Here is a 24,409-nt window from a genome sequence, read left to right as displayed (position 1 = left end):
TAGGTAGGCCGTAGGCATTGCCATGCATTGACCCAATCGGACCAAAGGGCAGTGCCGGATCCCTACAAAGCTAGTTGTCGACACCAGCAACCGCTGCTGTGTTTTCCATTGCATCCCTTCAGAATTTGACCCTACTAAGTAGATACTATGAGCTATTTAACCTTAATTAACATGTTTCTTGGCTATTACACTTGGTGATTAAGGACTAATGACCCTTTAGTTATCTTCTTAAGTATTCAATTCTGATATATAATTAACAATACATCAGGAAGACTGATCATTGGTACATATTTTATCAAAATATCTACAAGCAGCGTGAACAAGAGAAATTTATTTAATATTAACATATTTGCTAAAATTGATCCAAATTTACCAACTTAAGTTAATGATCTAATAATGTCTACAGCAGCTTAATGTAAAAGCGAGAACCTCATTTCACTGGGGTCATTCCGTCCCTTAATGAGGATTCATGTTAGAATGAAGTCCCAAAACATGCTCCCGCATAAAATCATGGCGAGTTAGAATCCCAACAACTGGTGGTCTCTGCAATATTTATAGAGATTGTTAACATATTTTACACTTGCAGCATGGGTAAGCTATATAAGTTGTATAAAACTGCATTACAGATGTAAATCGCAACCTTTTACATGCCTGAAGAATGCAAGAGGAAACTTTTGATTATAAATAGTTTTGAGACCTAAATAAGTTAATTGTAGTGCAAGGTAAAGGTATCATACCAGTTGGCTCTTCGGAACAAGACACATGTGCCTGAGTCCGAGTGTGCGGAAAAGAACAGCAGCTTTGGCAAGTGACATTGTCTCAAGCACTGTGTATGGTGATGCATTACTGATAGGATGCAAGTCCACATACATATCCTGCTCTTCCTCCTTGATATCTAGATCCTCTAGTTTTACACCCTTCCCTAGTCCTGGCTTTCCGAAATCCAATGCAGAAATTCTTTGGAAGGTGTCATGGCTCACAAGCACCCTTTCCTTCGAAAAAATCTTTGCCTTCAGCAACACTAGCAAATGGGACCTCAGCACAAGTCCACAGAGCTCTGGTATATCCGTGAAAGGTGGTTCATTGATGACAGGAAAACCATTGTGCCCTGTATTTTCCAGAGCATGCAGTATATTTCCCACCTTTTCTATACCTGAAAAGGTGATTAGTAGGCCAGAGACGACGTCACGTGCAACCAAATTCTGCATGTAAGGTTCTGCATGAGCCTCCAAATAAGGAATCCCTTTGATCTTCAGTATTTGGTCATAGACACCCTTGTTGAAGGAATCACCCACAGTTTTTGAGATTAGTAATACTACCATCACAAGTGGGAGTAACAAGAGATCATTTGTGAGTTCAAGCAATATGACACAAATTGAGACTGTCATTCTCATGGTGCCACCAAGGAGGGATGCAGATCCAAGGAGAGCAAAGAGTCCTGTGTCAAGAGTGGCGATCGGTTTGAATAGTGTCCCTATAAACCGGCCATACGCAGCGCCGGCAAGGATAACTGGAATGAAAAGCCCGGATGGAATAGCAATGCCGTAAGTGATTATCCCAAGAGAGTAGATAGTGGCAAAGTAGATGCCCAAGCTGGAAATATGAAACTCCTTGGTTAACCTCGAGCTGTAGAGATTACGAATAGCATCATCATTGGTGTTTAGAAAGAGTGAAGCAAGATCATTGTAGTAGCCTGGTTTGCACTGAAACCTTTTGTATTCTCCAGACTCATTGACCGAGGGACAGATTTCTGTTTTATCAGTTGGGCAGGGTGCACAGGTTGAAATCCATGGTAGGAAATAATAACAACATGATGTCAAAAGAGAAATTGCAACAACAAGCATGATTTTGAACGCTGCACCTTTTCTGCCAAACCAAGATTAAACTAAGGGATTATTGGCCGTGCATGTTAATACATTAGGACTACAACAAATAATGGTGAATAGAAAAGTCATACAAGTAAATGCCTAAATTTATTTAACTTGAATGTGAGAACATACTCATTGATGATGCTATATGTACGAACAACCTTATCAACAAGGTAGTTATACAAACTTCCAAGAAGGCCTCCAATGATTCCCAATAGTATGGTTGCTACTAAGTCACTGGCGCTATATGTTCCCGTGAATGAATTGACATCATAAAGTATCAGACCACCTTCCCCAAATAACCCGCATTTCCCTGTGGAGCAAAACTGAATTGCAACTCTGAAAAAAATAGCAACCACTGCTGTTGTGAAAAATGTTCTCCAGAGAAGAGCACTCCGCCACCTAAAGGAATACACCATTCACGAAGTTATGGCCACAATTTATAAATGCACATCCAACAATAAAGTAAGCTTGTTAGTATTTTTAGCACTTGGTGAAATTACATTTTCAAATTTACAAATTTACAATTACATGAAATTCAGAGAGAAAAAGTGACTAGTCTAAGTAGATAAAGATACCATGAAGCTGCCTCTTCAAGGGCAAAGAGGACACCACCTACTGGAGCACGAAAGGCAGCAGCAACACCAGCAGCCGCACCACAAGTTATCAGGTCTCGCCGATCACGGTCATTTTTGAAATATCTAAGCCAAGACCAAGTCAAGCCATACTTGCGAGATCCACCCTGCCCCAACAAAGAAGCTAAGCATGCACCTGTATGTACCATAGGTCCTTCTTTGCCTACCACAAATCCAGAAGAAACTCCCAGGATAGAACCAATAATCTGTATATGTAGAACAAAAGGTTTCATAAGAAGCTTACTATTTCCCAAGATTCAAAAGTAAAATATCTAAAAGATTGCTTATTGTTTTTATCATTCTGCATGCAGTAAGTCCTAAAAAATCCAAGAGAATAGGCAGAAATGTATTTACAACTTTAGTGTTATTCACCTTTACAAAAAGAGTGCTCGGAGCCAGTATAGAGTGTGAATCCACACCATTCAGATATGCTTTTACCTCTGGGATACCAGAGCCTGCTGCTGCTGGGGAAATAAAAGCACAAAGTGCACCGGCGGCTGCTGCTAAAACCACATTGATACCGGCATATACAACAAAAGCTTCAAGATATCTGCACCGACACTACGACTCTGTGAGAATGAATGAACAATAGACTAGACATATATAGTGCAGCTCCCTCTTAAATGTACCAATTCCATCTTTCCATATAAAGAAAGACTACATCAAAGGAAAATTCAGTGGAAAAAGAATAAATGCAATGTATTTATAATTTATTTTCAAAGGCCTCTTATATAATAGATCCATTTAAGTTTAAATTAATGGTAATTGGCTTCTAAACCAATAATATAGCATATTTCTCCAGTTAGGATGTAGACAGTTGATTAATAGAAGCGCAATCAAATGATGAAATAAGCACATCAAACACATTAATATCGTTAGAATATCCATGCTGTTGGAACTAGGAACAGGCTCACCTGTGTTCAGATATGAGACTGGTAGTCCTAAGCAGCTTGAAACCTGCTATATTCTCAACTGAAATACTATTGAAAAGGCCAATAATTCCAGTACCTAATCCAATAAGAAGAGCAAATCCCCACTTAAGTATCAGATACTGGAATATCTGTACCTTCTTTCTAGACCTCCAGTCTTGCTTAAAAACCTCATTCTCAAAAATCCTGAAATTACAGAAAATAAGTAATCTCACGTCAGCCCTCTTCCATCAGTAATGGATATGTCAAAACATTAAGACAATGCTCGAGTTGTTGCTTCTTGTAATTTCAGCTAAGTCATAAATAATTACATGGCTATATATGCTGGGAAACTTGTGATAAAATTAACAAAACAAAAGGGATGACAAGTCGGAAAATGTGAAAGGTAAAACTTCAGTTTATCCTCCCCAAAGGGTCACAAATGATGCAGCATACTACAGCCAACAAGGCTCTCGTTACTTCCTTTCCTTACCTTTATTCTCCTTTTCCTTTCAAGTTTCAAGTACCGGTTCCGCTACGTTACCAACAGCATACCTGCCAACTTCTGCCAACTCTTATTTATAATTGTGTTTCATGGAAGTGTGTTCATGGATATGTCTAATAAAAATGTCTTTTTTATAACTGTGTTTAATAGAAGTGTCTTTATAGATATATTTTCTGGATGTGTCTCTTTATACATGTATTTAAAATATATTAATTATTAGACACATCTACGAACACACTTCCATGAAACACAAATATAAATAAGAGTTGACAAGTTGGCAGATAATATGTTGGTACCCTATACTTTTTCTTCAAGTACAAGGAAAATTAAAACCGTGTCCTCATATTACAAACCGAAAGGTATTTACAATAATAATAATAATAATAATAATAATAATAATAATTAATAGAACGGTTGTCAACGTTGTTGCCATGTCTCAAGTTGCATAACGGTCACGCTTGTTGGTGATGAACCATTGCATCATTTGGAAAATAAAGAAATGTCTTTTGATGAAAAGTCATAAACATTGAAGGGACATGTTTATGTACGTGGAACTGGGACTGAAGTGTAATTGTTTCACGCAAAACATGTAGATATAATCCCTTGTCTACTATTTCAAGTGCAACATTAACTAAGTGTGTATTTTAAGTTTTTAACTATTATAAGTTCTGAAATTTTTTTGTTCCAGAGAGTAGAGAATTTCTTAATATGGCTAAATAAGAAATTCATAGATTTTATTATATCCTAGAAGAGTATTGTCATCAACTCTACAGCAACTAAATATGGAGACAAATATCTCTCAAAAGAAAGCAATCTAACTATGCCTTGAAACGACAACAAATATAAGTTTTTGTCATCTTCTACTCATAATTTAACAAAAAAGTCTCATACAACTTGGTAAAATGATGGAAGCACATCATGTAAAGACAACAATACACAAAAATGGTTTACTAAAATAGAATGATATAAAAGAACCATGTTTGAATTGAATACTGGAAATTTTTATATGAAACACAAACTTTGTCTTTGAAAATATGAGAACCATTCAATCAAAACCAAATTTTGTCTTTTCCCTCCTTGAAATGTACCTAGAAGAAAGATAAAATTATCCCGAAAGAGGCGTAAGCTGCTTACTCGTAATCAAGGCTTTCAATAGGGCAGAGGTTGGCACCAATGATAGCAGCCTGGGAAGTGGTGTTCCTCCTCTTCAATAGAAGTGGTTCTGAGTATGTCACATTCCTTTCGGAAAACACTGATTCATGCCTTTCCACTACCTCCTTTGAATATAGAAAACCTTCACTCTCTATGTCATGCATATCATCATCATCATGAACTACACCATTTTCTTTATACATCTTCTAAGCGACTCCACCTGTTGGTGCCACCTGCATCAGTTGGTGTCCAAAACCTGTTGGTAGATCCAATCTATACCTTACTTGCTAGCTAGTATAACATTGAAGAAAGAAAAACTAATAAAATGCTCACAAAAAAGGAACCGTAGCAAAAAAGGTATCACATCAAGAATATGTTACACCAATCAATCCAAAGGTCATAGTTAATTTTCAGCTTAAAAAAAAAAAAAACCAATAAATAAATAAATGCTGGCAATAAAAAACGCATGCTAAAAGCCGTGTAAGGTCTTTGTTGCTATGGCTTCTACATAACGCTAACCTAGACCACTAGAATTCCAATCAATAATAAATTGACCTAAACAACTTCCCCAAAATAAAAATTTTAATCCGAAAAATTAATAAATATATAAAAATCATATATCCAAAGGATCATGCTACAAAAAAAAAATTAAATTTTAAATTTACAAGGCACGTACGAATTTGATATACCTGTTCCAAAAGAAGAGAAGCAAGCGAAAAAGAGAGGTATCCAGAATTGGGTAGGGAAAACAAAAGAGAAGAAACGGCGGTTGCAGAAATATATATGGATTGAGAAATTGGAAGAAGGTGTGAAGGATTATAGTAAAGGAAAAAGGGAGAATAATCCATTTAATTGTTTCCTTTTTGGTGTTGTTATGTAATGATGGATAAGAACAAAGACGGAAGAACAAAAAATATGAGCCGAATCGGAATGAAACCGTTATTGTTGATGAGACTGTTTTCCATTGTGGGGCTTCAGAATTGGCGGGGATTCGGGAACGCTCCACTTTCGGATTCTTCTGGTCCCACCCAATTCACATTTTAGAGAGACAAAAATTAAAATAAAAAACAGATATTTTTATTTTTTAAAAAAAATATAAAAAAACATATTAATTCTTATAATAATCTTTTTAATTTTTTACCGTCTTAAACATTCTGTGACTATGTTGCACTCGCAGGCAGTTATAGAGGGTTGATTGCGAAATAAGGTTAGAAACTATTTTCAGCACAATAAAATAATAGCGACATCGTGGTAATATGATAATGAATTTAATGCGAAATAAAAAAATAATATCTAAAATCCATAGCTTATGAAAATTTTAATCATGTTTTTATAAATAATTTTTTTATAATTTTATATTTAATTATTCTAATAATAGATTATTTTGCTAAAAATATATGTAAAATTATATATATATAAATGTATATTATAACTGTTTTTCGGTATTCATAGAATTTTTTTGTAATATTTTTAGGAGTAGTTTGTGCATGTTTGGGCACCATTATTTTGTTAAAAAAAAATCTTTTTTCAATGAAAAAAGATCTTTTTTAATTTTTTAACGTGTTTGGCAAATTTCTAGTAGTAAAAGTAAAAGCACTAGTAAAATAAAAAAAAAAAGATCTTTTTGAAAAGCTGTAATTTACATTTTTTTTAAAAGATCTTTTTTTCTTAAAAAAATGTTTTTTATATAATAAATAAACAAAAAGTACTTTTATATTGTTATACCCAAACATAATTGATAGATAAAAAGACTTTTTTACATGAGATATCCAAACATAAAATTACTTTTACTTCTCTATAAGATCTTTTAAAAAAAGATAAGCTCACCCAAACAAGCCCTTTGACTAGCTTCCAACAATTCTATTTTATTTTTTTCTTTTTACAAAAGAATGCTGAAAATTTCTTCTTTGTAAATAAATCTTATTTCTAAAATAATAATGTTATCATATTAAATATTATCTTGGTCAACATTTTTTTAATGATTTTTTCTGAATGAAATAATTTTACTTTAACTTATATATTTTTGATTAATTATCAGATTTTTTCCCAATCAAATAGAACTTTCCACGTAATAATTTTAGAGGAAAAAACATATAGTACTACTAACATTTATTAGTACGCAAACATATTTTTTCTTTTTGTCATATTTGAATATTGCATGTCTGGTTGGTGCTTGGCTGCTTGCAAAGTTGCAAGCTAGTTGATAGATACGCTTGCCGTACACCTTCGTTATATTCTTCCATATTACTATTGCAATGCATAAAAAAAAAGAAAAAAAAAAAGAACGTACGATAAAAAATTGAGAGCTAAAAGTCAGCCTGCTGTATACTTTATTGGGAGCAACTGTAACAGAAAACACAAATAATTTAATTATTATTTAAAGTCTCATTTTGAAATAGTGACAGTATAAAATTATTTTATACAATAATTAATGTAAAATATAATTATTTTTGTTAATGCAGCCTTGTGTGAGTAAATATGCATTTTATACTAACAATATATTAAAATTAAATTCATTATATTATGTTGGAACATGATACCCAGATTACACACAGAACATTGATCAATTTTAATATTTTAATTTTTTTAGAAAACAAAATCTAATTAGCAAAATGAACAATAGATCTTTATTAAATGTGTAGTACAAAACCAACAAAAGTCGGTTAATTTGTGTTGCAAAAATGTTCATCTGAAAGCATCAACCTTTTTGCTTCAAGGCTTATTTTCTTTGTATAAAATATTCCACTCTGAGCTAACTGTACATAAGAACTTTGATAATCCTGAAGCAAATGACTGCACCAGAAGCAGTACTTCAATGTAAACAAAGACAACTACTTTACTATGATCATTCAGTCCTCTTTGTGAGGATTGATTCCAGGGTATAGTCCCAAAATATGCTCCGGCATGAAGTCGTGGCGCGTTAGAATCCCAACAACTGGTGGTCTCTGCAATGTTTTATACAGAAACAGCATTAGAGAGCTTGAAGCCTTCAAGCATGCAAACATCAAATATCAATTTCATTAAGGAGTTAAACCTTGCTTCTAAAACAGTTTGCTAACAAACTAGTCATGAAACATGTTTTAGTGACTAATTTAGCATTTTGATCTTTAAGGGACTAAATTAGTGGTTCAGCAACAGGATATTTAGAACATAAAACAAGTGTACCATAATGCTGAGTTAAGTCTCAAAGTGGTTCCTCATATTAGTCATGTGCACTAAATTAGTATCCGCAATCTTGCACCAATTACATCCTTAAGATCGACAAAAAGTACACCACATCAATCCTTCATTCCTTTTCCATAAAGTGACTCATCTCATCGTTAAGGACTAACATGGTACACTTTTGCCAATCTTGGACATAATTGATGCATTGGGATCTCAGGAACTATCTTAGTACACGCGGCCAATCTCAGGAACTACTTTGGGGCATAAAGCATAAATCCACATTGGAAGGAAAAGATATTCATATTCATACCCCTTGGCTCTTTGGGACAACACACATGTGCCTAAGTCCGAGTTGGCGGAAGAGAATGGCAGCTTTGGCAAGTGACATTGTCTCGAGCACTGTGTACGGTGATGCATTAGTTATGGGATGAAGATCAACATACATGTTCTTCTCTTCCTCATTGATATCAAGATCCTCTAGTTTCATTCCCTTCCCTGATCCAGCCTTTGCAAAATCCAATGCAGAAATTCGTTTCGAGATGCTACGGCCCATGAACAGTCTATCCTTTGTGAAGTTCTTCCCCTTAAGCAACACTAGCAAATGAGACCTCAGAACAAGTCCACACAACTCTGCTGCATCTGAGAAAGGTGGTTCATCAATCACAGGAAAACCATTGTGTCCTGTAGTTTCCAAAGCATGAAGTATATTCCCAACCTTTTCTATGCCAGAGAAGGTTACTAATGGACCCGAGACAACGTCTCGCGCAGCCAAAGTCCTCATATAAGGTTCTGCATGAGACTCCATATAAGGAAGTCCTTTGATCTTCAGAATTTGGTCATAGACACCCTTGTTGAAGCCATCGGCCACAGATTTTGATATCAATAAAACCAGCATCACAAGAGGAAGTAATAAGAGGTCATTCGTGAGCTCAAGCAATATGACACAAATGGAGACAGTCATTCTCATTGTGCCACCAAGGAAGGATGCAGCTCCAAGCAGTGCAAATAGTCCTGTGTCCAGCTTAACGATCGGTTCGAATAGTCTCCCAACAAGCCGGCCGTATGCAGCCCCGGCTAGGATAACAGGAATGAAGAGGCCTGATGGAACAGCAATACCATAAGTGGCTATCCCAAGAAAGAAGATAGTGCCAAAGTAGATGAACAAGCTTGAAATATGAAACTCCTTGGTTATCCTAGAGCTGAAGAGATTTCTAATAGCATCATCATTGGTGTTTAGGAAGAGTGAAGCAAGATCATGTAGTAGCCTGGTTTGCACTGAAAGCTTTTGTATTCTCCGGACTCGTCTACCGAGGGACAGATCACCGATTCATTAGTAGGGCAGGGTTTGCAGGTTGCAATCCATGGTAGGAAATAAAAGCAACATGATGTCAAGAGAGCAATTGTGACAACAAGTATGATTTTGAAAACTGCACCTTTTCTGCCACATCAACATGATAAAAGGGGTTAGATAGATTAGTTGTATGTGTGTTTGGATCTGCTTTTGCAGAATTGATTTTGTTAGAACTGATTTCTCTTCTCCCAAAATCAATCAATTATGGAAGTTATATCATCAACATGGTGTGATCATAAAGCTGCTATAGTAATTGCCAAAAATGAATTTGAACTTGAAAGTTAGTTAGGACATACTCATTGATGATGCTATATGTCCGAACAACCTTATCCACAAGGTAGTTATATACACTTCCAAGAACTCCTCCAATGACTCCCAATAGTATTGCTGCTAGTACGTCGCCGGCGCTGTATGTTACCTTGGAAGAACCAACATCATACATTATCAGACCACCTTCTCCGAATAAGCCGCATTTCCCGGTGGCGCAAAACTGAATTGCAGCTCTTAAAACAATAGCAACTACTGCTGTGGTGAAAAATGTCCTCCACAAAAGAGCACTCCTCCACCTAAAGAAAAAGAAAGAAAATGATGAGTTTTCAGGCTATGCTATGTAACATCTTTGTTTGTTACTCTTTTTACACATTGATGATCAAAGCAACATAAACTCTTGCATCTAGTTAACATCTTATAGAGAATGTTAGAAAAATTGGATTGGTAAGTAAGTTTTTCTTTCACTCAATATCAAATTTACAAGCTAAAGATAGTATGAGATTAAGAGAGTAAGAATGAATAGTCTAAGCAGAAATAGATAGATACCATGAAGCTGCCTCTTCAAGGGCAAAGAGGACCCCACCTACTGGTGCGCGAAAGGCAGCAGCAACACCAGCAGCCGCGCCACAAGTAATCATGTCTTGCCGGTCCCTGTCATTCTTGAAATATCTAAGCCAATTCCAAGTTAAACCGTACTTGCGAGATCCTCCTTGCCCCAATAAATTAGCTATGCATGCACCTGTATGTACCATAGGTCCTTCTTTGCCTACCACAAATCCAGCAGAAACTCCAAGGACGGAACCAAAAATCTGATACAGTTAAAATCGTAGGTTCCATAAGATGCTTAACATTTCACAAGTTTTAAAATGCAAAAAATGTAAAAAACTAGGAGTGAATCATCACTAAATTTTGCAAAGATGAGAATATCCACTGAATTCCTTTCTAAGAGGACTACTCAGAAGATAATGGTTCAATCTTCATTGGAATTCTTTCATCAGAAGTAATCTTTTATGATCTTTGTGTTCATGCAGGGATTCCAAAGAATGTGAGAGGAAGTCCCAAAAGTAAATAAAGAAAGAATGAGAAATAGGAGGAGGACTTGCTTCTATACTTTTAGGATTATTCACCTTTACAAAAAGAGTGCTCGGAGCAAGTATAGAATGCGCATCCACGCCGTTCAAATATGCTTTCACCTCCGGAATACCAGAGCCTGCTGCTGCTGGAGCAATGAAAGCACAAAGTGCAGCAGCTGCTGCTGCTAAAACTACATTGATACCGGCATATGCTACAAAAGCCTCAACATATCTGTACTTAAACCACTACTCTGTGAGAATAAAAATACACACAAGATAAAGATGGTAACAGTAAAGAAGTAAAGAACTGCATATAATTGTTTTGTGATTCAAATGTCCCTTTTAACTTGTTAATACAAATAGAAAACACAATAGAGTAATTTAACTACACTGATTTTTTATTTTGAAAGGGCTGTTATAGATTCATTTATGTTGGAAGATAAATGGTAGATGGCTTTCAAACCGATAATCTGTCATAAAACATTTTCTAGATTTTTAACCATTTTTCATATTGGATCAGGAATAGACACAATAAAATATGACATATTTTCATTTTCTGGTAATGAAGTGGAGACTTAGATTAACAGATTTATCAATCAAATGATGAAATAACTCAATGGTCATGTTATAAGCACATCGTGCTTATCTTTAAGGCTCTGTTTGGGAATTGTATTAGGATACAAAATACAGAGATACTGAGACAGTAGAAACGGAATATATTTGCCCCTAATGTCCCCATATTTTAGCTGCATAGAAAATATAGAGAAAATTTATCCGAAGGTTCGTATCCTCCCATATCTCTGTATTTCTATCCTGAGATAGTCTCCGACCGCAGCCTAAAGTATGTCGTATGGCAGCACAACTAGTATCTACCAAAAGACAAAGCTAACCTGTGTTGAGTCATGAGAGTGGTTGTCATAAGCAACTTGAAACCAGCAATGTTCTCAACTGAAATATTATTGAAGAGGCCAACTAGTCCAGTGCCTAATCCAATAATAAGAGCAAATCCCCACTTAAGTATCACATACTGGATTATCTGAATTTTCTTCCTGGACCTCCAATCCTGATTAAAAATTTCATTCTCAAAAATCCTGAAATTTACAGCATAAGTATTTCCTGTCATCACGCTGACGATCTATTGGTAATGGATATGTCAGTAAGATGAGGAACTTTACTTAGAAACATTTCCCAGAATAGAACTAATTATAGTAGCAAGTAGAAATGACGAGCAGTCACATAATTTCAGAACACAAGAACATTGCTTGATCCATATAATAGGCTATGTTTAGTTGCAGCATAAAAACATACTCCAAAATTTTGCAGACGAATTTCATGTGTAAAAATTCGTATGGAACTCATCCAGGAGAACAGATAACATGGGGAACCATAAGATCAAAAACTCATAAAATTAATCAAAAAGAAGTGAAATTTCCAATTTGGCTTACTCATAATCAAGGCTTTCAATAGGGCTGAGGTTGGCACCAATTATAGCAATCTGGGAGGTTGTGTTAGTCCTTTTAACAAGCAGTGGCTCTGCATATGACATGTTCCTTTCCGAAAACTCCGACCAATTCCTCCGAATTTCGCCCTTCCCATCCAACAATACACCTTCATTTTCAATGTCATGTAGTACATCCCCATCACCATTGCTTACACCATCTTGTTTGTTCTCCATCTCTTAAAGTCTTAGCAAAAAACTACTTCACTTTTGGGTGAGTGCCACAAAGTTGTATTAATCAGAACCTGCAATTAAAGTACCAACTTCACACTAAGCATGTGATCTTATATCATATAGCACATTCACAACACAACATGTGGACAATTTATTTTTATTTTTATTTTTATTTTTTCTGGATCAAGAAACAGTTGGCAAAACATGTGACAGATATTATTTTGAAAGGTAGAGCTCATAACAGTATAACACACAAGTTCTCAAATTCAAACCACAGTAATCAACAGTGTATAATCCAAGATACTATGGATAAGTGTTGGATCAACAAACAAATCCAAAAATGAGAAGAAGAACATGAAAAGCAAGTTCCTTGATTTCATGCATGCAGCAAAATCTATAAAGGGTATGAGTAGAAACCAGAAGCTATGTGATCAAGTGAAGTATATCCACTGTCAGTAACCCATCTTTTAGATCCAATCAAAACTTGAACTTTGCTGGTTTTGCCTTAAAAAAATTGGCAATCAAATCCAGGAAGTACTTTTAAAAATAAAATAAAAAAGATAAGAAAGGTGGAGCCTTTTTTGGGCTAGTTTTATTCTCTAGCTGAAATTGAATAAACAAACAAACAAACAAACAAAAAGAGAAAGAAGAAACAAGAGAGGTTGAGAGGTTCTTACAGTAATCAATAGTAGTACTGTAGTTTACTATGAATCAACACAGTATCTTTTAAGTTCCAACTTCCAATATCATGAGCTGAAGGATCAACTCTATTTGCTGATAACCACTTTGCAAGGTCAAACAAATAACTTGAAAATTCAGGGAACTATCACTGTGACATGAGTGAGATACACAATAATTTAATTACAGCGCATATAATAAAGACAACACCTCTTTTTTTTTCTCTATCTCTCTGATGAGTGTTTCAGGGAACATCAACCACTATAAAAGTAGTTGGAAAATTACACATCATATTTCGTTATTTAAATAAAAAAATAAACCAATTCAACATCACAAGAAAATGGAATAGTTTGATTTGAAAAATAATAAATAAAAATTTGTTTGTTGTGACTTGTGAGTGATACATATATGACATAAGAAAGGAGTAATTGGGACCACTTTCACAATTGGTTATTTATTTTATGTTTATTTTTTTTAAGTTAAAAGTGTGGTTGAAATTCGAAATTCTTAAATAAAAATAAAGAGATTATACTATTTAAATTATAATTGGATGGATATTTTATGGCTACCTCATCCTTTGGTTAGGAACATATTGGTAACAAAGAAATATAAACATTAAAGTATTAAACTGACCAAGCTCGTGACAACAACGTTAGTAACATCAATATTTGAATACACATTAACATTAAATATATCTAACTATTATTATTTTATGATGAGATATCATATATCTTGCGTGAAGTCTCGGACTACTTAGGACGAAACTTAACTGATTCAGTTTTTTTATAATTCACATCCATTGAAAATAATAGTCTAAGCGTTAGATTTAAAGTTACACAATAATAATAATAATAATAATAATAATAATAATAATAATAATAATAATAATATGCATGTATCATATATAACGAGTGGTACTCCTATGTATAGAGTATAGACACACACAAATATAATCTAGTTATAATAACGTCCTAATATCAAATTTAGAAATGGCAAAACGGGTACGGTTGATAACTACATATGTATGTATAGCTGTATATATTAAATAACAATGAATATTATTATTATGAACATATTTTCACATAAAGATGATTATTATAAATTATTAGATTATTTGATATATTTAATTAAATATATTTAATTGAATGATCTAATGATTTATAATATTATTTTTATACGAATATGTCTTTATGAAAACATTCACTTTAAATAACATAATATATAAATACAAAATGTGCATAATTGTATATTTTCTTTAGTATATGTGTAATGTTTTACAATAAATTGATTATAACTTACATTTTAGGTATTATTGAAAATAACTATATAATAAAAATTAAATTATTTTAATATATAATTATATATAAATAAGTTATTCTATCGTAAAGTCTTATAAAAAAATATCTTATGAAATGAAAATGACATTATATGCCTTTATTTTTCTTTGATTGAATCCAACACGCGAAGCCATCCTAAATTCTTGATAGTAATTAATGTATCGATCGAATGCATGTGAGTATGACATCATATACATACATATATATCCACACACACATATATATATAGATGCTAACTTATTTATGGGCAATACATATATCAATTATGATTACAAATGATGTTATTTCAAATTAAATGACTTATATAATGATTTCTAATTTATTTGTGGGCAATACATATATCAATTATGATTACAAATGATGTTATTTCAAATTAAATGACTTATATAATGATGATTTCATTTATTGTTATAAATGCTAATTAAATAACTCATTATTACTTTTGATTTAGAATTAAATGAGAATAAAACCAGATATTATCTTTTGTTCTTTAGATAATTATCTTTTTTGGATTTTAGATATATTATCATTTGGGTTTTAGATACTATTTTATTTGGGTTTTAGGGTTTAATGGGTGTCATGCTCAAATATAAATATACCTTCAGAGTTTCGGTCCCCAATATACCAAATCCGCCTTTGTTGCTCTTTTCCCGTCAAAAAATCTACAATTCAGCCGCGTAGAAATACAGAAGGCTTTGGTTGAGAAAGGTCGAAAGAATCATAAGATCTAAATTCTTCCATCAATTTCTGACTCTTATGAATTTAAATACGATTCCGCATTATAATATTTTAGTGATTCAATATAAATGATCTGAGTTATTGAAATTAATTTATTCCAACAAGTAGTATCAGAATCATCCATAATTTAATCATCGAAAATATTCGATTGGATCAATACAGTTATTACGTATGCGTGTTTACATTATATATAAAATTGTTTCACGCCTAATGAAATTGTTCTTGCATGATGTGCGTCCTATACTGATATTGTTGCACATATATAATATGTATAGTTGTGGATGTTGTATGGGATAAAGTGCTCTCATATACATACATATATTATTGATGGTTTGGATACATACATATATATACATACTGTTGCGTGCTTATAATGTAAGCATGTTTTGGTTAATTTTTTTTAGAATGATGTTCGTAAATTAATGATTTATATACAGTTTTCATCTATTGTTAAATCAACCGAGCATTATTGAATTATATTTTTTTTTAATTTTAATTGTGTGTGTCAATAATTTGATAAAAAAAATTAATTATCAAAGAGATATAAGAAATATTATACCCATTTATTATAAAGATTTGGTTTTAGAATAAATTGATTGAACATTATGCTGCCAAAGTAGCCTCTTTTGTGAAAATTGATTTATTCAAAATATTATGAATATGGTGTTATATAATTCATGCGAATATTGGTCAGTCCAAAGGATTGTCTATATTTGGCCGAATTAAATACACATATTGATGGTAAATAAATATTTGGGTAACTAATTAAGAATAAAGTAATGTTTATTATTTATGCGAACAATAATCGGCCCAAAGGAAGTTTATTGTTTGGCCAAATAATAAGCATTGCACACTTTTGTTTATTTTCTATTAATTATGCACTCAATAATCGGCCCAAAGGAAGGTTATTGTTTGGCCAATTAATAGAAAATATATGCGGTAATAAGTAAGTTGCAAAATTTAAGTCTCCATGTGCACATTAAGTCGGTCCAAAGAAAGGCTTAATGTGTGACAGGAATTTTGACAATATTTGATTACTGTAATGAGAGTATCACTCACAGTTAATTTTCTATCCAAAGATTGAAAATTAATGTTGTTCTGGATATCTCAATATGGATTTTTTCCCATTATTTAACTAATGTTTACTGCATGTTTATTTGTTCTAATCCAGAAACTATGGCTTTAGCTACCAATGTTTCTGCACAAATTAATAGTAACCGTGGAGATTGTCCTCGATTGTATGGATCTAGATACAGCTCTTCGAGAGGAGAAACCCACTTCCACTCCGAAAAATCTCAATGAGGTTAAAATAGAGAAATGGGAGAGATCCAATCGAATGAGCATTATGATCATGAAACGCTCAATTCCTGAGACGTTTCGGGGCTCAATTACTGAGGATAAAGATGCCAAACAGTTCCTAAAGGATGTTGAAAAATTCTTTACTAAGAATGAAAAGGCGGAGGCAAGTAGTCTTTTGTGCAAACTTGTCTCTATGAGGTATAAAGGTAAAAGGAACATAAGGGAGTACATTATGGAAATGTATCATCTTGCTTCAAAATTGAAAACACTAAAGTTAGAGTTGTCTGAAGATTTACTCGTGCATTTCATTTTGATTTCTCTTCCTGCACACTTTGGGCAATTCAAAGTGAGTTATAACACTCTGAAGGACACTTGGTCCTTAAATGAGCTTATATCTCACTGTGTGCAAGAAGAAGAGAGGCTACAGCAAGATAAGACTGAAAGTGCTCACATGGCTTCATCTTCTCAGTACAAAAGAAAGCGTGATACTACTGCGGATGTGCCTTCTTAGCAGAAAAAGGCTAAGAAACAAGATCAAGTTTCAACTTGTTTCTTCTGTAAAAAGGTAGGACACATGAAAAAGGATTGTACCAAATATGTCACTTGGCGTGTGAAGAATGGTATAATTCTTACTTTCGTTTGTTCTGAGACTAGTTTAAGTTATGCACCTGTTGATACTTGGTGGGTAGATTCTGTTACTACTACTCATGTAAGTGTTATTATGCATGGTTGCCTGTGGAGCCGACCGCCAAGTGATACTGAAAGATACATTTATGTGGCAGACGGCAATATAGTTGCAGTCAAAGCTATAGGAACCTTTAGATTATGTTCCACGAGTGAATTTTACTTGGATTTATTAGAGACATTTTATGTACCGTCATTTAAGATGGAATTTGGTTTCTGTTTCTCGTTTGGACAAATCAGGTTATTTTTGTTCGTTCAGAAACAATAAAGTCAGTCTCTTTTATAATTTGAATAATATTTGCTCTGGTCATTGGTGGACAATCAATATAGGCTTGACTTAAATTCCTATAATAATGAAATACTACAAACGGGTACAAAACGAAAACTAAATGAGAATTCGGCATCATTATGGCACAAACGCCTGGGTCACATCTCTAAACAGAGAATTCAGAGGCTCGTGTCGGATGGAATTCTTTGACCCCTAAATTTGGCAGACTTTAAAGTCTGTATTGAGTGCATAAAGGGAAAAATAACAAACGAAAAGAAATTAGGTGCCGAGAAAGCTAAAGATGTCTTAGAACTGATACATACCGATATATGTGGCCCATTCCCTACTGTCTCTTAGAATGGACAACGGTACTTTATTACGTTCATAGATGATTACTCTCGTTACGGGTACCTATATTTAATTCATGAAAAGTCCCAAGCCTTGGATGTTTTCAAGTCTTTCAAAGTTGAAGTTGAACTTCAACTTGGAAAGAAAATTAAAGCTGTCAAATCTGATTGTGGTGGTGAATACTACGGAAGATATGACGGCTCAGGTGAGCAACGTCCCGGGCCCTTTTTGCTCTTTTCCTAGAGAAGTGTGGTATTGTTCCGCAATACACCATGCCAGGCAAACCTAGCATGAATGGTGTTGCAGAGCAAAGGAACCAAACTCTTAAGGACATGGTGAGAAGTATGATTAGTCATTCTTCCTTGCCTGAATCACTCTGGGAAGAAGCCTTAAAGACCGCAGTGTACATCCTTAATAGGGTGCCAAGCAATGCAGTTAACAAAACCCCATATGAAATTTGGACTGGGAAAAGGCTCTGTATAAAGCATTTGCATATTTGGGGATGTCCAGCTGAGGCGCGACCTTATAGGCCGCATGAAAGAAAATTGGACTCAAGGACAATTAGTTGCTACTTTGTTGGTTACGCTAAGTGTTCACGGGGGTACAAGTTTTACAATCTTGCATCAAGGTCTATTTTTAAAACGGAAAATGCGAGATTTCTTGAGGATGTTGAGTTTGGGGGGGAGGGAAGGGAGATATTAGAAATGTTGCTTTTGATGAGGATTCTGTAACTGACAATGATTAGGTCTTTGTATCTATTATTGTTCAAGACACAATTATAGTACAAGAGCACAATAAGAATCCTACTGTAGATCTAATTACAGTACGAAAAAACAATGAGAATATCGTTGTTGCTCAAGATGCTGCTACAGTACAGGAAAATGATGAGAATCCTCATCAACCCCAACCCATACAGCAAACTCAACAACCTCAAGAAGTGTCATTAAGGAGATCCAATAGAAAAAGGAGAAAATTCATCTATGGTCTCAAACAAGCTTCCCGTTAATGGTATCACAAGTTTAATTAAGTCATTACCTCATGGTTTTGAGGTAAATATTATAGATGAATGTGTATACCGCAAGTTCAGTGGGAGTAAATACATCCTTTTGGTCTTATATGTTGATGACATTCTACTTGCTAGTAACGATATAGGCTTGTTGCATGAAACTAAGAAATTTCTATCGGACAAATTCGAAATGAAAGATCTTGGTGATGCCTCTTTTGTATTAGGAATCGAGATACTAAGAGATCGCTCTCAAGGTATTCTTGGATTATCACAAAAGAACTATATCGATAAGATTTTAAATAGATATGGCATGGAAAGTTGTAGACCAATGGACACACCCGTAACTAAAGGAGACAAGTTCAGTCTCAAATAATGCCGTGAAAATGATCTTGAGAGGACAGCAATGCATGATAAACCTTATGCATTAGCACTAGGGAATTTAATGTATGCTCAAATCTACATACATCCCGATATATCATTTATAGTGGGAGTGTTGGGTAAATACTTGAGCAATCCAGGCATGGATCATTGGATAGCTATTAAACGCATAATGCGTTATCTAAAGAGAACAAAGGATTACATGCTTATTTATCGGAGATCAGAAAATTTGGAGATCATTAGGTACTCTGATTTCGATTTCATGGCATATGGTTGCGAAACTTTGTCACTGAGCTTCGTATAGTAGATGACATTGAAAGGGCATTAAAGATATTTTGTGACAATAAGTCAGCAGTATTATACTCCAATAATAATAAGAGCTTGACAAAATCGAAGCATACAAACATCAAGTTCTTAGTTGTCAAGGAGAAAGTTTAAGAAAAACAAGATTTTCATAGGACATATAGGAACAGAGTATATGCTAGCAGACTCAATAACCAAGGGATTGACCCCTAAAGTCTTTCATGAGCACACTGCTCGGATGGTGTCAATATTTGTGATGCCTTGGTTTAGTGGTTATGCTATATGTCCTATGACAGATATTGAGTTATTTTTCTGCAAAATTAAGTTGATGGTTTATTTAATGTTATATGAAATGTTCATTTTGCAATATTTGTATTGTGTTTGATCTCAATAAAGTTGGACCAGTTGGAAATAGACATGCATGAGATCACTTGGCATGTAATTTCCATATTACTCATCTAAATTTGATCTATGTCGTTAAGTATATTAGGATGGTCATTGGCGTGGTTTAGTCACGACATTTAATGTGATAAAAGTTGCGGTAGTTCCATATCTAATGTATGAGACGGACCAGATTGTTAAAGTAACGAGAGAAATAGCATTTAGATGCGAGCATAAAGTTTATAAGATGTGATTATGTTAAGAAAGAATATATGTATAGCTCAAGTGGGAGATTGTTAGGAAATTATTTAATTTCCTAACTTATTTGTGGGCAATACATATATCAATTATGATCACGAATGATGCTATTTCAAATTAAATGACTTATATAATGATGATCTCATTTATTGTTATAAATGCTAATTGAATAAGTCATTATTACTTTTGATTTGGAATTAAATGAGAATAAAACCGGATATTATCTTTTATTCTTTAGATAATTATCTTTTTTGGATTTTAGATATATTATCTTTTGGGCTTTAGATACTATTTTATTTGGGTTTTAGGGTTTAATGAGTGTCATGCTCAAATATAAATATACCTTCAGGGTTTCGGTCCCCAATATACCAAAGCCGCCTTTGTTGCTCTTTCTCCATCAAAAGAGTTACAGTTCAGCCGCCTAAGAATACAGAAGGCTTTGGTTGAGGAAGATCGAAAGAACCATAAAATTCAAATTTTTCCATCAATTTCTGACTCTTATGATTTCAGGTACGCTTCCGCATTATAATATTTTGGTGATTCAATATAGATGATCTGGGTTATTGAAATTAATTTGTTCCAACAAGAGAGAGAGAGTGTGTTGGTAGTGCTAAATTGCTAATGTAATACCCCTAGGCTAATTTTTTTCGGGTGATTTCTTCCAAACCCATGGCAATTTTGTGGGTAAGTTACCCTTGTATATGTGTCTTCATCTCAGCCATTGATCAATAAAATTTTCAACCTTTCATTAATACATTCATTGATAATAGTAATAGCCTTTAATGAACATATACTATAACAAATACTACATTAATTATTGTATACATATACTATATAATGTATTGGGGAACATTTATAATTACTCAAACTTGTTTTTCATTTTATAAAATACCCTCCATCAGTTTCTGAAATTCAACATGCATGTCGCACAAGCCTTTAAATCATGTTTCACTTCCTGGAAAACGCATAGAACCCACTGCCCGGTGGTAATTCCGCCTTCGTTCTATACCCAGTACCGAACCCTGAAATTTGTTATCCTTGAACCCACAACCGAACCCTGTTTGATTTTTTCACCTTCGTTCGATACCCAGCGTCCATTTAGCAAGAATGATATCCTTCGAGTAAGAGGTTCCGGAACTGGTACTCTGCTTTCGTCGGATTGGCGTCGACGTCAACTGAGGAGAGGGCGAACGCTAAAGTGATGTGGCTCCGATAGAGAAATTTGTAGCAGAACTTCTGCTAGATCCGAAGCTGTGGCTGCTGGAAGCTAGTTTACCAATAATCAATTTTCGGCTGCCTTTGAATTAGGTGCGTCGGATTAGGTACAAATCACCTCCCTCCGACTCCGACAGTGCATTTTTTTTCCGCCGAAGCTCAACCTCTGCTTGTCATCAAGGTATGTCCAGATTAGTTCAATTCGGATGATAGTCTATGGCTTTTTAATGGTTCTCTGTTTAGGGTGTTGGGTTGCTATCCTTGAATTTGGAAATTAAGTTACTTTATCTAGTTCTATGCTGTGGCTAGGTTTGGGGAATTGAAATTTAATTGGGTTAGTGTAATTGGATTTGGTTCATTTAATTTTACATGCAGCTTATTTTAGCTTCCCTTCGTTGTTGCCATTGGCTCCGTTTAGTGACAATTTTGGGTAAAATTATGGCAGGGGTTAAATTATGTCCATTAACGAGGATGATGTGAAGAATGATTCTGATAATGATTTGGGTGATGATTTCGATTATCAACCGAATGCAGAAGACAATGCTGAAGACGACGATGTGGATTCGCTGGATTCTACTAGCAAGAGTGAAGAAGTTTGTGGGGTAAAAAGAATAGCAGATCTAATGGTGGAGGATATTTGGAACCTGGAGTTTAGGACAGAGGATGAGGCCTGCCAGTTTTATAACGCTTATTCTTGTTGGCATGGATTTGTAATGAGGAAGGACGACGTGGTTAGGGATAATCAAGGTAGAATCATTAGCAGGCAACTTGTTTGCAACAAAGAGGGCTGGAGAAATATGAGGTATCTTGATATGGATGATAGATCAAGGGAGGCAAGGTCACTAACGCGAACCAAGTGTCCAGCTCGGCTTAGGGTAAAGCTTGACTACGGCTGCGGTAGATGGAAGGTATCATGTTTTGTGGAATCTCACAACCACGATCTGACGCCACCCCAATTTGCGCATCTGGTACCGGCCAATCGTCGTCTCACTGTGAGTGATAGAGTCCAAGTGGAAAATCTACATAATTTTGGTGTCAAGAGCTGCCATATTATGGGGTATATTGCATTCCAGAAGGGTGGATATCGTCATGCTGGCTTCACACGGAAAGATTTGTACAACCACATCGATCGCTATCGTCGGGCAAAAGTTAAAAACGGGGATGCCAATGCGGCAATAAACTATTTGATTGGCAAGTCAAACAACGATCCACTGTTCTTTGGAAAGTATACGTTCACTAGTGACGAAAGGCTGGAGCATATTTTTTGGGCAGATGGGCAGTCAATTATCGACTATCACTGCTTTGGAGATATTGTTGCCTTTGATTCAACCTACAAGAAGAATAAATACAACAAGCCTTTGGTCATTTTCTCTGGATGCAATCATCACGGGCAGACTGCTATATTCGGCTCCGGCCTACTTTCCGATGAAACCACAGAGACATATAAGTGGTTGTTGGAAACCTTTGTTGAAGCGATGGGTGGGAAAAGTCCAAAAGCAGTAATAACTGACGGAGACCTTGCCATGCGAGATGCAATCAAGAATGTTCTGCCTGATGCGACCCATCGGTTATGCGGCTGGCATCTGCAGAGAAATGCATGTGAAAATATAAAGAATCCTAATTTCCTACGCGATTTTAAGGGTCTTATATACGACAACAACGACCAGAGTGACTTTGATCGGAGATGGACAGCCATTCTGGATAAGCACAACCTTGTTGGCAGTACCTGGATGGAGAAGACGTACGAAACTCGTGAGATGTGGTCCCATTGTTTCCTCCGGGATAAGTTTTTTGGTTACATAAGGACGACATCACAGTGTGAAGGTATAAATTCTCTCATCAGATTTTATGTTAATCGCAAGAACACCCTCATTGAGTTCATGCATAACCTGGATAGGGCCTTAAAGGAGTATAGAAACAATGAATTAATAGCTGACTTTAAGTCTCAGTGCTCAGAGCCTGTGATGATTACCTCATTGGAGGTATATGAAAGATCTGCATCATGTTATTTCACGCGAAACATTTTCAAGGAAATTCGTAATGAGATTCAGAGGGCAGGGGCTTTGAATATAACGGTACTAAGCACAACCTTGGACAAGGTAGAGTTCAGTGTGACTGCTCTCGGAGACCCGGCCAAAGATTGACGGGTGGAAGTCGATAAAGGTAAGAATCTGTTCTCGTGCTCGTGCAAGCTGTTTGAATCACGTGGTATTCCCTGTAGTCATATCTTCTGTGCCATGAAGTTCGAAAACATACTTGAGTTTCCAGATTCGTTGATATACAAAAGGTGGACAAAGAATGCAAAGAACGAATTTATTAGCACAGATATGCCTGTGAATGATGACATCGAAAGGGTCTTAAAGTTTCGAGTTGGAGCGTTGGCATCGAATTGCAACAAGCTGTGTGATATTGCTTGCAAGGATCTTGCAGACTTTGATGAAGTCCAGTCTGAACTTGTCAATTTAGTTATCCGCCTGCAGTCACGCAAACAAGGCAAGTCAACTCCTAATGTTAACGTGGAAGGCATCAACGATCCATTCGTTGTCAAAAGCAAAGGAGCCCCTTCCAAGAGGTCTTCTTGGAGGAAGAAGAGAGCATGCTCTAATTGCCACAAGTACGGTCATTACTACAAGCGCTGTCCAGATCTGATGCAGCATAGTGTGGAAGGTAACCCTCGCGATCGATCATACGGCAATGCATCAGCCAAAGACTCAGGTTTTAGTCCAGAAAGGTTTGGTAATTCTTCAAGGTCGTTCTCAGTTAAGTCCGAACACCACTCAGGACCTAATACCAAGGTACGATCTGTTTATTCGAAATAGGCTCCTGCTGTGAAAATCTTGTTCGGTGTGTGTCCCTTTAAAAACCATTAAACTATGTGAATGTTCCTTTGTTTGGGCAGCCTTTTAAAAAGGGTGGA

At 35.1% G+C, this 24,409-nt stretch overlaps 4 protein-coding genes across 8 annotated transcripts; 2 read left to right on the top strand and 2 right to left on the bottom strand.

The window, feature by feature from the left end:
- Positions 1 to 316: 316 nt before the first annotated feature.
- On the bottom strand, positions 317 to 5,910 carry LOC107489735 (chloride channel protein CLC-c-like). 5 transcript variants are annotated; one of them, XM_016110490.3, is made up of 8 exons: positions 5,758 to 5,910; positions 5,051 to 5,301; positions 3,418 to 3,618; positions 2,876 to 3,053; positions 2,447 to 2,709; positions 2,001 to 2,270; positions 738 to 1,866; positions 317 to 543 (listed from the first exon to the last, which is right to left on the bottom strand). In XM_016110490.3, the coding sequence occupies exons 2-8, from the start codon at positions 5,269 to 5,271 to the stop codon at positions 457 to 459; spliced, it is 2,349 nt and encodes a 782-aa protein (XP_015965976.1). In that variant the 5' UTR covers positions 5,272 to 5,301; positions 5,758 to 5,910; the 3' UTR covers positions 317 to 456. The 5 variants fall into 5 exon arrangements, with proteins under 5 accessions (XP_015965976.1, XP_052117352.1, XP_020998505.1 ...); XM_052261392.1 differs by having other exon boundaries at positions 5,051 to 5,359; positions 5,758 to 5,822; XM_021142846.2 differs by lacking the exon at positions 5,758 to 5,910 and adding an exon at positions 5,402 to 5,412.
- Positions 5,911 to 7,672: 1,762 nt separating this feature from the next.
- Positions 7,673 to 13,175, bottom strand: LOC107489733 (chloride channel protein CLC-c-like). The gene is given in 9 exon segments (XM_052261391.1): positions 7,673 to 8,013; positions 8,544 to 9,490; positions 9,493 to 9,671; positions 9,881 to 10,150; positions 10,401 to 10,663; positions 10,982 to 11,159; positions 11,818 to 12,018; positions 12,373 to 12,670; positions 13,017 to 13,175. Coding segments are annotated over 8 exon segments (2,364 nt in total). The 5' UTR covers positions 12,603 to 12,670; positions 13,017 to 13,175; the 3' UTR covers positions 7,673 to 7,917.
- Positions 13,176 to 16,592: 3,417 nt separating this feature from the next.
- Positions 16,593 to 17,162, top strand: LOC107489712 (uncharacterized). The gene has a single exon (XM_016110466.1). The coding sequence runs from the start codon at positions 16,593 to 16,595 to the stop codon at positions 17,160 to 17,162; it is 570 nt and encodes a 189-aa protein (XP_015965952.1).
- Positions 17,163 to 21,947: 4,785 nt separating this feature from the next.
- LOC107489711 (protein FAR1-RELATED SEQUENCE 5-like) lies at positions 21,948 to 23,636 on the top strand. Its single transcript, XM_016110465.1, has one exon. It carries the CDS (start codon positions 21,948 to 21,950, stop codon positions 23,634 to 23,636), a length of 1,689 nt encoding a protein of 562 aa, XP_015965951.1.
- Positions 23,637 to 24,409: the final 773 nt, after the last annotated feature.

Source organism: Arachis duranensis, chromosome 5 (genome assembly GCF_000817695.3).
Source record: "Arachis duranensis cultivar V14167 chromosome 5, aradu.V14167.gnm2.J7QH, whole genome shotgun sequence".
Taxonomy (NCBI): Eukaryota; Viridiplantae; Streptophyta; class Magnoliopsida; order Fabales; family Fabaceae; genus Arachis; species Arachis duranensis.
The sequence above is the reverse complement of the archived record's forward strand: the minus strand, read 5'-3'. Positions and strand labels throughout refer to the sequence as shown.